The sequence below is a fragment of the Caretta caretta genome, chromosome 1 (genome assembly GCF_965140235.1).
Source record: "Caretta caretta isolate rCarCar2 chromosome 1, rCarCar1.hap1, whole genome shotgun sequence".
NCBI classification, from domain to species: domain Eukaryota; kingdom Metazoa; phylum Chordata; order Testudines; family Cheloniidae; genus Caretta; species Caretta caretta.
The window spans coordinates 69,965,246-69,982,801 of record NC_134206.1 but is presented as its reverse complement, the minus strand read 5'-3'; the positions used below and the strand labels follow the sequence as shown (position 1 = coordinate 69,982,801).

General features: G+C 43.2%; 1 protein-coding gene across 1 annotated transcript; it reads left to right on the top strand.

Annotated features, from left to right (window-relative positions):
* The first annotated feature begins 11,134 nt into the window (after positions 1 to 11,134).
* Positions 11,135 to 17,000, top strand: PCDH20 (protocadherin 20). Its single transcript, XM_048851773.2, has 2 exons — positions 11,135 to 11,304; positions 12,920 to 17,000. The coding sequence occupies exons 1-2, from the start codon at positions 11,152 to 11,154 to the stop codon at positions 15,602 to 15,604; spliced, it is 2,838 nt and encodes a 945-aa protein (XP_048707730.2). The 5' UTR covers positions 11,135 to 11,151; the 3' UTR covers positions 15,605 to 17,000.
* Positions 17,001 to 17,556: the final 556 nt, after the last annotated feature.

The following is a 17,556-nucleotide window of genomic DNA, read 5'->3' as shown; positions in this document are numbered from 1 at the left end:
AATGAAACCTGTAGCCATAAAACTATTATGTAATGAAGTGTCAAATAAATCAGTGCAAATGAACGGAGAACTTAGTCTGAAGAATGCCAAAAGTATGTCATTCCAAGTCTTTTGGAAAATGATGTCAATAAATATATCAATGTATCATGATGTTATGATAGTTGAAGATGAAAAAACCCAATATTAATGCATATATAGAGATAATATTAAGATTTGTGAAAGTGAAAATCAAAAATATGTTAATGCCTGCTTATGAAGCTCTGGATACTGCAAGTTGTATGGAAGTACAACCTTATACTAATGAATACTAATATTTGTACCAATGCACAGAACATTATTACTTATTTTTGGATCCTCATATGGCCCTGGGCTGCCAGGGGGCTTCAGAGGCTAAAAATATTTTTTTCCCATTTGTATTTAGCATAATTGTGACCATTCCTCTCAAATGTTGACTTTGTCACAGTTATCCAGGCTTTTGACTTCCAGACTGCACATTCTGCACGGAGCTCCCTGTGACGGGTTGGATCACAGAAACCCCCTTGGGGCTGCCAACTGATTTGCCAAGACTACTTCTGCCCCTGCTTTCCCTGCCAGCTTGAGACTCCAGCATCCTGTCTTGCTGAGCCAGACACGCCAGTCTGCTCCAATACAGACACACTGAACCACGTGCCCCAAACCTGCAGACTAAACTGAAAGCAGTTTAAGAAGTGTTCCTGTCTTCAACAACTCCCAATGGGGTCCAAACCCCAAATAAATCCATTTTTCCCTGTATAAAGCTTATACAGGGTAAACTCATACATTGTTTGCCCTCTATAACACTGATAGAGAGATATGCACAGCTGTTTGCCCCCCAGGGTATTAATACATACTCTGGGTTAATTATGTAAAAAGTGATTTTATTCAATACAGAAAGTAGGATTTAAGTGGTTCCAAGTAGTAACAGACAGAACAAAGTGAATTACCAAGAAAAATAAAATAAAATAAAACATGCAATCTAAGTCTTATACAGTAATAAAACTGAATACAGATAAAATCTCACCCGCAGAGATGTTTCAATAAGTTTCTTTCACAGACTGGATGCCTTCCTAGTCTGGGCACAATCCTTTCCCCTGGTACAGCCCTTGTTCCAGCTCAGGTGGTAGCTAGGGGATTTCTCATGATGGCCACCTCATTTGCTTTGTTCCACCCACTTATATATCTTTTGCATAAGGCGGGAATCCTTTGTCCCTCTGGGTTTCCACCCCTCTTCTCAATGGAAAAGCACCAGGTTAAAGATGGATTCCAGTTCAGGTGACAAGATTACATGTCACTGTAAGACTTCATTACCCACTTGCCAGCCCACAGGTACACAGGAAGACTCACAAGTAAAACAGAGCCATCTACAGGTAATTGTCCTGGTTAATGGGAGCCATTAAGATGCCAAACCACCATTAATGGCCCACACTTTGCATAACTACAATAGGACCTCAGGATTATATTTCATATTTCTAGTTTCAGATAAAAGAGTGATACATTTATACAAATAGGATGATCACACTCAGTGGATTATACGCTTTGTAATGATACCTTACAAGAGACCTTTTGCATGAAGCATATTCCAGTTACATTATATTCACACTCATCAGTATATTTTTATCAAATCATATAGAGTGCAACGTCGCACTCCCTTTAAAGACCTCCTCAGAAGCTGCAAGTTAGAGCCTGGTCTAGCCTGCCACAGAACTCAATGGAAAGACTCCCATTGACTTCCAAGGGAGCAGATCTGTGTGTTTAATGGTAGCACAGTTGCTTTGAGGGGTGGGTCAGAGGGAGCACAGTATGCCAGTGGGTGTCTGCAGATTATGCCAAATTTCTGTCCACTTTTGGGTATAGTTCAAAGTGTTGCTATTATACAGTAATTAGACAGGAAGTAACCTGTATAATTTGGGCCCAGCCTTAGCGTAATGCAGTATTTCCATACAACTTGTAGTATCCTATTAATACCTGAGTGACTGGCTCTCACAGCTGACCATCTTAACTAATGAGGTCAGTCGATCTGCTCTCATGCAAGGTACCTATGTTTAAAAAACTAATGGCTAGTGGTAGGACAGTCTCAGTGGAGAACCATCTGCTTTCTCCATTGGTTAGACAGAGCTTAAGTTTATTAACCTTCAGGGCATAGTGCAAAGCTAATATATTTAGTCAGGCCTTTGCCGAAGACCAGTTAATGCAGAATGTTTTTCTGTCTTTAAGGATAACCCATGTTACTTGTTAAGCAAGTTATTTCTTACTTAGGCTTTTATTTTGATCATTGTAAATGTGGTGATTATCTTTTTTTGCAGTGTAATGTTAACAATGTGATATGCTGTGTTTTTATTTGTATATATGCCCAAAGACACATGTGATTTGCATGTGCATATCATTAACAAAAAATGTGTTGAGGCAAAAACTGAAAAAAGGTATACCCTCCCACTAGCTCCAAGCTTCATCTCCATTTTATGTCCCACCCAGATCCATCTCCTCCTTCTTAGCCCCTGCTACCTACCCAGTATCTCTGGTACCCCAGGTTCTGTGTGAGGAAGGGAGCTGAGGCGGCAGGGAGACAGGATGGCTGTGTCAGCAAACTGAAGTTGTAAGGGAAATATCTGGTCTTGTATTTGAGTAAAAGTTAACTTGTGACATGTAGCTGAACTGTTACAAGACTGTGTGTGTGTTGTAACTTAAAGTTTCCTTTATAGTTGACTATAGTTTTTTAGCTATGAGTCCATACTATGTAATCTCAGGGAAAATGTCCAAAGATCCTCATTTTAAAAGTTTCCTCTGTCAACGTTGCCAAAAAATGTTATGGAAAATTCACTTCTCTGCTAAAGAGTGAGTGAATAAAACATGGAGACAAAATTCAATAATTAAGTGTCAATAGAGGGATTTTAGTCCTGCTTTAAGTGCAAATCTGAATATAACCTTAACTAAGGCTTCCCCAGAAGCCTTAAAGTCACATGTGCTTAACTTATGCATGTGCTTAACTTCACATTTGAAATCACTGGTATTATAACCTATATCTGATTGTTTATAAATAATGAACGTGCCAGTAGATGATGCTCAGGAATACATCACATTACAAATTGAAAATTAACTTTCTATGCATATTCTGTGAAGTTCACTTAAAATTTTCTGCTGCAGATATTCTGGCCAATAAACTTGTTTCCTATAGTATACATGAAAAGTGATCACAAAGGGGGTATGAATACAGATGAAGCAAATTCTTTTTAAAAGTTCAAGCAAATACTTGCAAAAATATTGTACCTTAATTGCTCAGCTTTAACAGTGAGATTGGCTCTGACTGTGCACTGAGATCCATATGAATGGACACCACTGTTGATTTCTCATCTCAGTATAGCGTTGGGTTGATGATAATAATAATTAATAAATCTAAAATAATTCTTCAATAATATAGCCAATTGCCATTTCATCAGTTCAAAGAGACACTGTGCATCCTTTTTGATTTGAGAAACATTTTCATAGACAAGGGTCTTGTGAACCAAGCCTAAGAAGCTTCTGAAACCTGGTCAACTAACCTCTCCAAAGAAAATAGGCAGTTTGGCCCAAATCCTACATATCATCATACTTATTCTTTGCTCAGGAAAATGCTCTTTGGAGTTAATGAGACTTTTGCCTGATTAAAGACTGAGTGGATGGCAGAATCCGGTCCTAAGAAAATTCAAATGGACCCATTTTCAATTAAGCAAACCTTAGAACATTATACTATATAGTCTAATACATGTAGTCCTCCATATGGGATCACAAGACATTCCATGTATTTCAAAGTGAAGCTAGGAACTCAGTCTGAAAAGGTAATATATGCAAAACAATCCAGAGAAAGCAACGGAGGAGAAGCCAGAAAACTTCTGGAGCTGCAGCTGCCACAGCAACCACAGGAAACTGGGCTGTGCAGCAGCATTATATCCACTATCTAAAAAACATTTCCGTCTCATAGAATTGCAGCCTGTGGCTAGTTGGCCAGTAGGAACCGAATGGCACATGGCAAGCTACTCGGAGCCCAGTAGGCACATACCTCTATGATCTGATAACTACCAGGCATGTCACAGTGATCCTTTAATGTGCTGTGTTCCATTGCTAGTCACAGGATGTTCATTGAAAATCTGATTTCTGGCATGAGAAGGCTGCAACTTCAGCTCAGAAGCTGTGGCTTAATGTCAATGAGAACCCTATTCACAAACATTTAAATATTCATGAGTCCCTTATACTTACAGGCAGTGTGTAGAAAGTAAGCTGGCAGAAGCTGGAATGCTGTCCCTGTGCTAATGTGATAAGCAATATAATGAAAGACTTATGGTATTAACAATTTTCAGCTGTATCATATTAGTACTGTATCACAGCCTTTGCTTTGGCTACTATGGTACAAAAATCATATCATTATCATTTACAGGCTTCCACAAGAACTGAGTGAAATTGAAGCTAATATACTCTGTAATATGATGTAAAAAACCCTAGTATAAAAGAAGAGTTTGAATACAATCTGAGTCAATCCCTCCCTTCTAATTAGTTTTAGAAACATACATGCACTTAGTTAGTAAACGTTTAATTAGTTTTCCTTTTCAGAACACTGTTGTGATCAAACTGGAAATGAATTGTGGGTAATCTTTTTCACAATGCCACAGCATTTTTGCTTCTACTCCAGGCAGAAAAGAGGAAATCTGAAGACATGCACAAATTAAAATAACCAAAGAAAAGAATGTTTTTCAAACTTCAAAAAATGTTTGGGAATGCAGTACATTAAAGTGCTGTGCAAAAGTTTTGCTCAGTTTCTTTTTCTCTTCACACTGATTGACAAATCAAATTTATGATGTCTTTCCGTTTCAGGGTTAGCTCAACCCACAACAGATATTGAGCAGACTAGAAAGGCATCCCCTCTCAACTAAGCTTCAAAGTAAAGAGGTATGACTGCTCCAGGGATGGGTTCATGAGAGGTTTATAAACTGAATCCTGCAGGTTCATTTTGCAAGAGTTTGTAACAAATCAACCCCTGCAGGCTTGACTAGACAGTTGGGGTTTACAAACTCTGAAGCAAATAATACCCCTCCAGCTCCACAGCTGCTTCTCACAGCCTGGTCCCAGGACTCCTAACCACTTTTGGTATCTTTAGGGGAAGTGGCGGCTTACTGCCCCTGTCCATTGCTCTATCATGGGAACTGGCTGGTCACTTAGGACCTGATTTACAAAGATTCTGAGCAATCACAGCTCACACTCTAACCAATGGAAGCACCAGATACGCAGCACTTTTGAAAATCAGACCATTACTTGTCATTCATAGGGCACTAGTCTCAGCTTCCCACCAGTAGACTCTGCCACCCAAAAAGACTCTTTCCTGGGGAGCGCAGGATGCGGGTCATTCTCCTTGCCCAGAACCAAGACAATAGACAGCTTCTACTGCTAATAATAAAAGTGTGGTGGTGCATATCTACATGCGGCAGTGCAAGGCTCCGGCAGGGGGAGAGCCAGTAAGTTCCCCCCTACCAGAGCTTTTCCCTGCAGCCGGTGTCTCTCCCTGAGGTGGAGAAATGCTTTGGCAGCGGGGAGGCAGCTGAACACTACATGGCTAAAAAAAGCAGTGTAGACATGAGAGGAACTGCCTGGGTGTGTAGAGAGCCAGAGTTTGGGCATGTAGGGTTCTCTGGCATGTTTGTATTTTACTCTCCCAAGCAGTGCCTCGCCATTCACACTTCTATTTACACCCAGGCTAGGGATTCTGGGGAATCTGTCAACCCAGCTCTGCGGAGTCATTGGGGAGTCTCAGTAGAACCAGAGGCCAGCAGAAGGAGCTGGCTGTTTGCTGCTGTATTATAGGGACTGAGATGGGCTGTAGGTAGCCCCTTCATCCAGACAATCCTTTATGGATTAGTAGTTAACTGCCCAAGGTGTCTGGTTTGCTGAAAACAATATTTTCAGGGTTCCCTTTCAATAAAGCTGAATAACTGTTGTGAATCTCTCACTCATTTCATCATTTGTATTTCACCATAGCATTAACCCAGCTAATGTATTTATATATAATTGTTCTGCTTCTTGGGTGGTTTGTCACTTAATCTTCTATCTCGTGCCTCGTAACTCACCTGAGGCAAACAATCCCACAGAAGGGTACCTACGTGTTCCTTCATATTGCCTAATTATAACACACCCAGAATGTTGGCTGAGTTACAGCATTCTGGGAGGTGCTATCTTACTGACAAAAGTGTGTAAACTTAGTGTCAGTAGGACTATACATAGCAAAAGGCAAGGTAAAAATACATTTTTCTTTAAAATAGATCTCCTACTATTGAAATAGAAAGAACGACTACTAAAAATCTTATTTTTCCCTGTAGAAAATTTGCCATTAGTCTGGAGATCTGTAGAAATCAGTCATTAAATTTCTGGGTGCTTTGGAAAAGACTCTCAGAAAACCTTAGCAAAAAATTACTTATTTTGAATCTTTTCTGCCCTTCCCGTAATAGCATGTTGACATTCTTTAAACTGGTCATCAGTAGGGACTTGTTGCTAATACAAAGATGTGGATGGCACATGCCTATGTAAAGAGATACTGATTAAGAAGCAGAATGAGGGGAGCAAAATGGATAGCTATTTTACAAGGGTAGACATTGTGATAAGGGGGTCTGGAAAGAGAGACTCAGTCTCCAGGAGAACAAAGTGGCAATGGAAGTTCTGTGGAGGCCTCAAACTCATTCTTCATAAAGTCCTAAAACTGCCTCTGAGACGATTAACCAATGGACTTTTCCGGTGAAATCCTGACCTCACTGAAATCAGTGGCAAAACTCCTATTGACTTCAGTGGACCCAACAGTCTACCCTAGGTAACCAGTAGAGATAGACCAGAAGGAGACCCGATGTAGGTCTCATTATATCCAGCTAGACTAAACTAAAAAGGATTGAGCATCTGAGCACCTTTAGTATTGACAGGTCTTCAATATTGTGCAGGTGGATGAAAATTTAGAAAGGCATTTGAGTAATTTGATTTATTCCTTAAATTATACATGTATCCTCTGAACTGTATACACTGTACGTACTGCCTGTTCTATTTTTGCTAGACTAAAATGGTAAAGAGCTAGACAATTTATAAGGGAAAAATACTCCTGTGTGGTTTCAGAACCCTAGAGATTGGTGAATAATAAATACAACAAGTTCATTAGTTTGTAGCACGTTTTACCACACGATCCATCGTCTACAGCCAAGCTCTGCGATACAACCGCATTTGCTCCAACCCCTCAGACAGAGACAAACACCTACAAGATCTCTGTCAAGCTTTCTTACAACTACAATACCCACCTGCAGAAGTAAAGAAACAGATTGATAGAGCCAGAAGAGTTCCCAGAAGTTACCTACTACAGGACAGGCCTAACAAAGAAAATAACAGAACGCCACTAGCGGTCACCTTCAGCCCCCAACTAAAACCCCTCCAATGCATTATTAAGGATCTACAACCTATCCTAAAAGATGACCCAACACTCTCACAAGTCTTGGGAGATAGGCCAGTCCTTGCCTACAGACAGCCCCGCAACCTGAAGCAAATACTCCCCAACAACCACATACCACACAACAGAACCACTAACCCAGGAACTTATCCTTGCAACAAAGCCCGTTGCCAATTGTGCCCACATATCTATTCAGGGGACACCATCACAGAGCCTAATAACATCAGCCACACTATCAGAGGCTCGTTCACCTGCACATCCACCAATGTGATATATGCCATCATGTGCCAGCAATGCCCCTCTGCCATGTACATTGGTCAAACTGGACAGTCTCTATGTAAAAGAATAAATGGACACAAATCAGATGTCAAGAATTATAACATTCATAAACCAGTCGGAGAACACTTCAATCTCTCTGGTCACGCAATCACAGACATGAAGGTCGCTATCTTAAAACAAAAAAACTTCAAATCCAGACTCCAGCGAGAAACTGCTGAATTGGAATTCATTTGCAAATTGGATACTATTAATTTAGGCTTAAATAGAGACCGGGAGTGGCTAAGTCATTATGCAAGGTAGCCTGTTTCCTCTTGTTTTTTCCTACCCCCCCCCCCCCCAGATATTCTGGTTTAACTTGGATTTAAACTTGGAGAGTGGTCAGTTTAGATGAGCTATTACCAGCAGGAGAGTGAGTTTGTGTGTGTATGGGGGTGGGGGGGATGTGAGAAAACCTGGATTTATGCAGGAAATAGCCCGACTTGATTATGTAAAGAGTTGTCACTTTGGATGGGCTAGCACCAGCAGGAGAGTGAATTTGTGTGGGGGGGTGGAGGGTGAGAAAACCTGGATTTGTGCTGGAAATGGCCCACCTGTTGATCACTTTAGATAAGCTATTACCAGCAGGACAGTGGGGTGGGAGGAGGTATTGTTTCATATTCTCTGTGTATATAGACAGGTTTCAGAGGAACAGCCGTGTTAGTCTGTATTCGCAAAAAGAAAAGGAGTACTTGTGGCACCTTAGAGACTAACCAATTTATTTGAGCATGAGCTTTTGTGAGCTACAGCTCACTTCATCTGATGAAGTAAGCTGTAGCTCACGAAAGCTCATGCTCAAATAAATTGGTTAGTCTCTAAGGTGCCACAAGTACTCCTTTTCTTTCTGTGTATATATAAAGTCTGCTGCAGTTTCCACGGTATGCATCTGATGAAGTGAGCTGTAGCTCACGAAAGCTCATGCTCAAATAAATTGGTTAGTCTCTAAGGTGCCACAAGTACTCCTTTTCTTTTTACTTTTTGAGGTACATATGATTATTGTGGTATTGTAATTTTTTGGTGTAGTATGGATGATAAATGTGATACTACGTTTCAATGGGAATTACTGAACAAATTAGGGCCTGTTCATCCTCCCATTGACCTCAGTAAAAGCAGGATTGGACTCTAAATCCTAAAAACATCCTTGTTCTTTGTGTATTTTACAGCTGGAGAAAATAAGACAGAGAAGCTAATGTGACTTGCTTGAGGTATCAGAGGGAGTCAGTGTCAGAGGGTTCTATTTAGATTCTCTGTAATATCTGAGTGCCTTCCAGAAGTATATCCAACCACAAGACTGATCTTTTTTAGTCTGGTTTACTCTTTTTCCCTTTTTTCATCGGGGGGGGGCGTGTTTTTGTTTTGTTTTGTTTATTATTATTTATTTATTTTATTTATTTATGTACTGTCTGCTGCACTGTGTTTTTATTATTCAAGGCAAGGTTCAGGAGCTGCACCTTGCACCTGGAATTGAAAGCAGAGAAGTTTGAGGTGGTTCTTTGATCCTGGGGGAGTGCGTTCCACAGACCTGGGCTGCCACCAAGACAGCTCTGTCTGCTACACAATCTAACTTTTATTCTTGTGGTGACAGCTCCGTTGTACCTGAGAAATGTAGCTGTCAGCCATAGTCAGTAGAGAATCTTTCAGGTATCTGGGGGGCCCAAACCATTCAGCACCTCAAAAATAAAGGCAGAGAGATCTTGAATTTAACTTGACATTCTATGGAGAGCCAATGGAAAGAGCAGATGGCAGATATGCTGTACTTTCAGTAGTCAGTTTTGATAAGGAAAAGTATCATTACATTCTGTACAGGTTGAAGGTTTTTAAAGCCTGATGGCTGCATAACTAGATACACTGCATTGCTGTAGTCCAGCTGGGAAATGACCAAAGCATGTATTAATGGATACTGTCTACACTATGATAAAAGACCTGCGGCACAGCTGTGGCTGGCCCCAGTCAGCTGACTCAGACTTGAGGGGTTTGGAGTGTGGGGCTATAAAATTGCAGTGTAAACATTGGGTTCTGAAACCCTGTGAGGGAAAGGGTCTCAGAGCACAGACTCCAGCCTGAGTCTGAACGTCTACATTGAAATTCTCAGCCTCACAACGGAAGCAAAGTGAGCCCCAGTCAGCTGATCTGGGCTCTAACACTTGGCGCTGTAGGTTTTTTAATCTGACAGTCTCGACATACCCAATGGCATCAGGTAATTTTTTGTCAGGATGGGACAAAGTCTGCTAGCCAGCTGCCGGGTGTAGAAAGCATTATTAGTAGCTGCTGCTCTGTGAGGTTTTAGAGAGGAATCCAGGAGTACTCAGCCTGGATTGATTTAACCAAATGTGGGTGTGGACCTTCACCCAGTGGAGGCGGCACCCTGGCGACAAACTCCGAGTAGAACCTTTCTGGCCAAGTTAACTCTTAACATGGTGAAGTGTGGTCCCTAGGAGCAGCTAGATGGCTGGTTCCAGGAGGTCAACAACCGTCTAATTGAAAAGGATGGTATAAAAAGTTAAAATCAGGCCCAGAGTCTCTGCCGCGAAGCAGAAAGAGGAGTTGGGAGCAGTACAGGGAAACATCAAACTGTATTGGGAACATTATCAGAGACCTGACATGATAGATATTGGATTGTTCCAATGAGCCTATAGATTCAGATCCAACTGATTATTCTTTAACTAAAAGGAAGCAAGGTTCCAAAACACGGATTACCCCGATTTTACAGGACTCCCCTCTCCCCCGCCCCCAACCCCTTGGGAGCTCAGGTTGAAAATATAACTGCATATCCTGCCGCGGCTGGATGAATTTAGATTGGGATGGTTAGCGCTACAACCCAGCCTGCCTACTAGCTTCAATCCGGATCGCGGCCGTTTGTCCCGCATTTCTGGGCAGCGCTTTGGGGCGGGTGACACGCAGTGCCATGTGTCCGGGAGGTCAGCGGCACTCGCTGCATCCCTCTGCCTCCTGGCCGCCCCCAAACTCCAGTCTGCAAAGAGAGCGTCCCCTGAAAGGCGGCCGCGAGCCCGAGGGCACAGTCCGCGCTGTCCCCGCGGAACGCACCGGGGGTGGCGCCTGTTGACCGCGGTTCCCTCTGGACGGGTTTGCAGCTGGGGAGCTCAGCGGGCAGAGCTCCGCGCGAGGACGCTGCTAAACCCAGCGGTGGGCTGGTGCGGTCCACGCCGCGGGGCTCCTCCTGTACCCCGCCCGCAGCAGCCCGCAGGAGAGGATGCCAGCCGCCGCGCCTCTCGTTCCCTCGCGCGCCGCCTCTCTCCCCCACCCGAGCCTTTTCTTAATTGATGTGCCTGCGACTATTGGCTGAAGTTCTCCCAGCGATTTGCATGAAGAGCGGGGGGGGGGGGCGTGTCTTCTGCTGCCTTTCCACCAGGCGCGAAATGACTGCAGTTTCAGTGGGAATGAACTACCAAGGGACGGGCAGGCGCTCGCAAGCCCTAGGAACAAGCTGGCTCCCGAGGAGCAGGCACCGGCAGCCGGAGATGGGGCACCTCCGGAGCGCGGGGCGCGCCACCAGCCCCAGAAGCCTGCAGGTAGGGGACGTGTGCGGGGGCAGCCCTGCAAGTTCTGAGCTCGTGCCCAGCAGAAGCGGTTGGGTTAAAAAAAAAAAGAAAGAAAGGAAGGAAGAAGAAGAAGAAGCAAATGCTCTAGCTCGATCTAAACTTCACCGGGAGCGATCAATGGGTCCTGTTGGCTGGAGCACCTCTACCAACAGCAGTCAAAGCCTGGGGGGGGGGGGGGTTGTCTTTGTTTAGGTTAGAGAACCGTTCACGACACTGAACGGAGAATGGCTTTAAATGGAGGGGAGAGGAACTCCCCGAGGCTGGAGACGAAGTTAAGCGAACCCGTTTCCAAATGCAGAGAGCTACAGGCCGGCTTGGCAATCAGAAAGGGCCAGTCCTTTTGCATACTCTTTTCAGGCGCTTCTGTTGGCGTTTCGTGTGAGTCCTGCGGAGGGAGAAGGGGGCCGGTGAGGATCAGGACTTACCTGTTAAACGGGAATTGAAACTCGAACACCGAGCTGTGGGCAACATGAACGGGGAGCCCTTTTGCCCCTCTGTGTGAGGTGGTTTTGGTGCTGATAGTAAACTTCGCTACAGGGTCCCTGCATAATCTGTTTGCTGTACACCGGGTTGCATTGGGAGTTGTGCAACAGGACCATCGGAGGGGAATAGGCACATTTGTGACATGGTCTGTTTGCTTACGATAGTTGGTGTGCATGACCTGTTTGATGGACGCGGCAGTGTAGACTGTCTATGTGAAGTGGATAATGCATTTGGTGCACAGTGTGTGGTGTATTTGTTGCAGGCGGTTTCTTTTGGGGGGGGTGGGAAGTGGTGCACGTGTCCGTTTTCTGGTGCAGAGGGTGTATTTGGTGCACATTGTTATTTGGGTTCGTGTGAGGAACAGATATTGCAGATGGCTTGGGTGTATTTGAGGTCAGGAGCTCAAGTATTTGGTGGTGTAATTAGGGGGCAAACGTTTGGGTATTTGGAATGCACATAGTGGTGAATATGAGTGAAAGATGGTGGTGAAAATGGTATATTTTGAGTAGGATTATGATATATTTGGGGTCTAGACTGGTGGTTTTGGAATGCAGGTGGTGGTGGTGTATTTGGGGTGCAAAGTGTGGTGTATTTGTGGTATAATTGATATGGGGTTCAGATGGTGATGTATTGTGGCCACAGATGGTGTATTTGGGGTGTAGGTGGTGGTGTATTTGGGGTGCAGGTGATGGTTCAGCAGATGGGGCATTTGGGGTGCAAAGTATGGTGTGATGTGGTGTGTTTGGGGCACAGATGGGTGTGTATTTGGAGTGTGGGTGGTGGTGCAGATGATGGTGTATTTGGGGGGTAGTAGTGGTGTATTTGTGGTGCTGAAGGTCATGTATTTGTGGGTAGTTGGTGGTCTATTTGGATCATAGATGGGCAGGTGACTGGTTTTTAGCTGGTGTACTTGTGGTGCAGATGGTGATGTAGTTAGGGTGCAGTTGGGGTGTATTTGGGCTACAGATGGTGGTGTATTTGTGGTTCACATAGTGGTGTATTTGTGGGTAGGCGGTTTTGTATTTGTGGTGCAGCTTGTGGGCAGGGTGGGCATATGCCAGGGACAGTCCCTCTCTAATCCCCTGTGCCTTTCTCTCCCTAGCATTTGTTCCTTTTCCTGCTCTTCATCGGCCCTTTCAACTGCTTCGCCAATTACAGCCGCGCCACCGAGCTCTTCTACAGCCTCAACGAGGGGCTGCCGGCCGGGGTGCTCATCGGGAGCCTGGCACAGGACCTGCGGCTACATGGAGTGGCTGCAGAGGGGCCGCCAACCCGTCGCGGGGAGCCTGTGCTCTCCTTCAGCCTGGCCTCTCAGGGGTTGGGCGGCCAGTACGTGAGCCTGGACAACCGTTCGGGGGAGCTGCACACCTCAGCCCTGCAGATCGACCGCGAGGCGCTGTGCCTGGAGACTGGCATCGGCTCAGCTGCCTCTCTGCTGGCACCGTCCTCAGAGCCCTGCCTGCTGCTGCTGGACGTGCTGGTGCTGCCCCAGGAGCACTTCCGCCTGGTGAAGGTGAAGATTGCCATCCGTGACGTCAATGACAATGCGCCACACTTCCCCGTGCCCAACATGCGCCTCTGGGTGCCCGAGAATGCCCCCGTCGACACCCGCCTGGCCATAGAGCACCCGGCCCTCGACCCTGACCTTGGTACCAATGCGGTCCAGACCTACCGCCTTCAGGATGACTATGGGGTCTTCACCCTGGATGTGGAGGAGAATGAGAGCGGGGAGAGGACCCCCTACCTGATTGTTATGGGGGCCCTGGACAGGGAGGCCAGAGAGGAGTATGTCACCCTCATCATCGCAGAGGATGGGGGGACCCCACCATTGCTGGGCAGTGCCACCCTCACCATTGGCATCAGTGACATCAACGACAACTGCCCCCAGTTCAGCGACTCCCAACTCAATGTCACCGTCTATGGGAATTCCAGTGCAGGGACACACGTGGCCACCATCCACGCAGTTGACATGGACCTGGGATCCAATGCCCAGATCTCTTACTCTTACAGTCAAAAAGTCCCCCAGCCATCAAGAGACTTGTTCCACCTGGACGAAAGTACAGGAGCGATCAAGCTCTCCAGTAAAATCAATAGTGATGCTCCCCGGCTCCATAGATTGACTATATTGGCCAATGGTCCTGGTTGTATCCCTGCTGTGATCACTGTGCTGGTGTCCATCATCAAAGTCATGTTGAGACCCCCTGAAGTGGTCCCTCGTTTTATAGCTAATGAAGTAGAAGGTGTGGTTTACTTGAGAGAATTGGAGCCTGTTAACACACCGATAGCATTTTTTACCATAAAAGACCCAGATGAAAAATATAAAGTGAATTGCTTTTTGGATGGCAATGGGCCATTCAAACTGTCACCATACAAACCATACAACAATGAATATTTATTAGAGACTACAAGGCCTTTAGACTACGAGGTGCAGCAGCTCTATGAAATATCAGTGGTTGCATGGAACTCAGAGGGATTTCATGTAAACAAGATAATTAAAGTGCAGGTTCTAGACGATAACGACAACTCACCAGTTTTCCCTCAACAATTAATAGAATTATCTATTGAAGAAAATAATGCTCCCAATGCTTTTTTGACCAAATTGCATGCAACGGATGCTGACAGTGGAGAGAGAGGGAAAGTCTCCTATTTTCTAGGGCCTGATGCCCCTTCATATTTTTCTTTAGATAAAACTACAGGTGTTCTTACAGTTTCCACTCAGCTGGACAGAGAAGAAAAAGAGAAATACAGATATACTGTTAAAGCAATAGATTCTGGATTGCCTCCCAGAGAATCGATAGCAACTGTCACCATCACAGTGTTGGATAAAAATGACAATAGTCCCAGATTTATCAATAAGGATTTCAGTTTTTTTGTACCAGAAAACTTTCCTGGTTTTGGGGAAATTGGAGTTATCAGTGTTACAGATGCTGATACAGGGCAAAATGGATGGGTAGCCCTTTCAGTTGTAAATGGAAGTGATATTTTTGTGATAGACACTGGCAAAGGAGTTTTGAGAGCTAAGGTCTCCCTCGACAGGGAGCAGCAAAGTTCCTATGTCTTGTGGGTTGAAGCTGTTGATGGAGGTGACCCTGCCCTGTCTTCTACTGCTAAAATAACTATCCTTCTTCTGGACATTAATGACAACCCCCCACTGGTCTTGTTTCCTCAGTCTAATACGTCTTATTTGTTGGTACTTCCTTCTACTCTTCCTGGCTCTCCCATCACAGAAGTCTATGCTGTAGATAAAGACACTGGCATGAATGCTGTCATAGCTTACAGCATCATAGGTAGAAGAGGTCCACGACCTGAATCATTTAGGATTGACCCTAAAACTGGTAATATCACCTTGGAAGAGTCACTGATGCAGAATGACTATGGTCTCTACCGGCTACTGGTAAAAGTTAGCGATCATGGCTATCCAGAGCCCCTCCATTCCACAGTCATGGTGAACCTTTTTGTAAACGACACAGTGAGCAATGAGAGCTATATTGAAAGTTTGTTAAGAAAGGAGCCTGACATTAATATAGAGGAAAAAGAGCCACAAATATCTATAGAGCCTACGCATAAAAAAATGGAGTCACCATCTTGCGTGCCTACCTTAGTAGCCCTGTCAATAATAAGCTTGGGGTCAATCACTTTAGTAACTGGGATGGGCATTTACATCTGTTTACGGAAAGGGAAAAAGCATCACAGAGCAGATGAAAATTTGGAAGTACAAATCCCACTAAATGGAAGAATTGACCTTCATATGTTGGAGAAGAAACCAATGGAGATTTCTAATATTTGATGTTTCCATGTGGATAAACCAAACTGCTGTCTAACAAACCTTGAACAATGCCCAGATTGGGTATGTTGACAGCAGTTACAATGAAGGACCACTAATTTATAACTTAATAATATTATAATTGTAAATAGGTGTTTACAGGTTTTTTAAAGTCAAATTCAGATTACAGCTTTTTTAATGAAATCTTCGTACTAATCGCTAGCAAGGAGTCTATAAAAACGAACATCATTTGCAGCTGTCATAAACCCATCATATCAGTGAATATACAGAGAGAGGAAGGTAAGACAATGATGCATTAAACTTAAGTTTAAAAAGTCATTTTAACCACAAGAGGGCATCAGATGCTCCTGTGCAGGGAACTGTTTGAGGTACCGTCCATGAGATCAATGCAAAGTATATTTATGGGTTTTAATATAAAACATATCTGGATATACATATATTTACACAAAAGAAATGTGTATTCCACTGGATGTGTGATAAAAAGAGGAGGAAACATGCACTAGTAAAACAAACAGAATTTTTTCCTCATGAGTAATGCTTAGACAGTATGATAGAGAAGGCATTAACAAGAAGTGCAATTCCTGTTGAGCAAAGATGCAAAATATTGTCATGTAATCAGAATTTCAGCTGCTGTAACATCTTCACCTTTCACTTATTACGGACTTAATATCTTCACACAAACTACCCTTGCTCCAACAGTTTACTTGCCGTTATTAGGGAAAAAATGTATTCACTATTTCTTACAACAAATGTACACACATACACACACATACATGTCCATCTCAATAAATATGGCCAGATGCAAGGAAGAAAGGGAATGCCTAAATCCTTTGTTGTCCCAAAAGTGTTGATATTTTTATTCTTCCAGCAAGCTGTCAGTCATATTCCATCACTTTGGTTGTGTAACAGATATTTGTATGTGATACTTCTGATGCTAATCTGTCAGATGAAAACAAAAAAACACTTCACATTATTAGCAATTCTAGAACTTTAGTTAGTTTACACTGACTATTGCTCCTCTCTGGGTTGGTATTTCATGTGAAAGATCTGATTTCTGCCTTTTTTGGCTACCATTCCAGGCTCCTTTTCATTGGTTTTGTTTTTTGGATCAATTCCAAAATCGTATTTGTAAGACTGGTGGCATATTTTCTTGATAATTTATTCTTTGCTGCATCCTCTGCAACAAAGCAGCAGGTTTATCAGTGATGCATCATTTTCACTTAATTTTAAGAGCTGGGAACTATCTGTTGTATGATGGTTACATCAAATTTATCTGTGTAAACAAGGTAAATAAGTGTTATGCTTAAAACTAATCATTTTGATTTCTGGCATCATATGTCTGTACTGTACCAAAAGTGTTTATATGTCTGCAAATTAAAGCTATATATTTTCATAATAACTTTTTCTCTCTGTGCTAACATTTTAATGATAAAGCAGAGTACCACTCTGTTTACAAGCAATTTTTCATCATTACCTAGGTATTTACTCTTTTGTTTATTTTTAATTTAATTCATAGCACATTATTAAAAAGCATAATACTTCCAAAAATTAATGCACTCCAAAACTGTTCTTAGGAACCTTATCCTGCACCCATTGGAATCAATGTCAAGGCTCAAATTGACTTAAATGGTTCAGTATCAGTATTCTTGTTTTTTAAAGGTATGCAGTGCAACTATATATAGATTTTGATACATTCACCCACTTTGGCTAGTACATTACTCCACTGTAAACTCATTGAAATCTGCAGGCTATTTGCTGAGTAAGGTGCTATTATCATGAGTGAGAGTATCAGAATCTGGCCTGTATTTTACCAAACCACCTTATTAGCAAAATGAATTTATTTTCAGAGGATTATTTCAACTAGTTCTTGGTATTAACATTTCTTTAATATACTCTCAGAACATTTTTTTGTTTGGAAGCAGTTTGATGGCTGTGTTCCATGAAAAAATTAATTC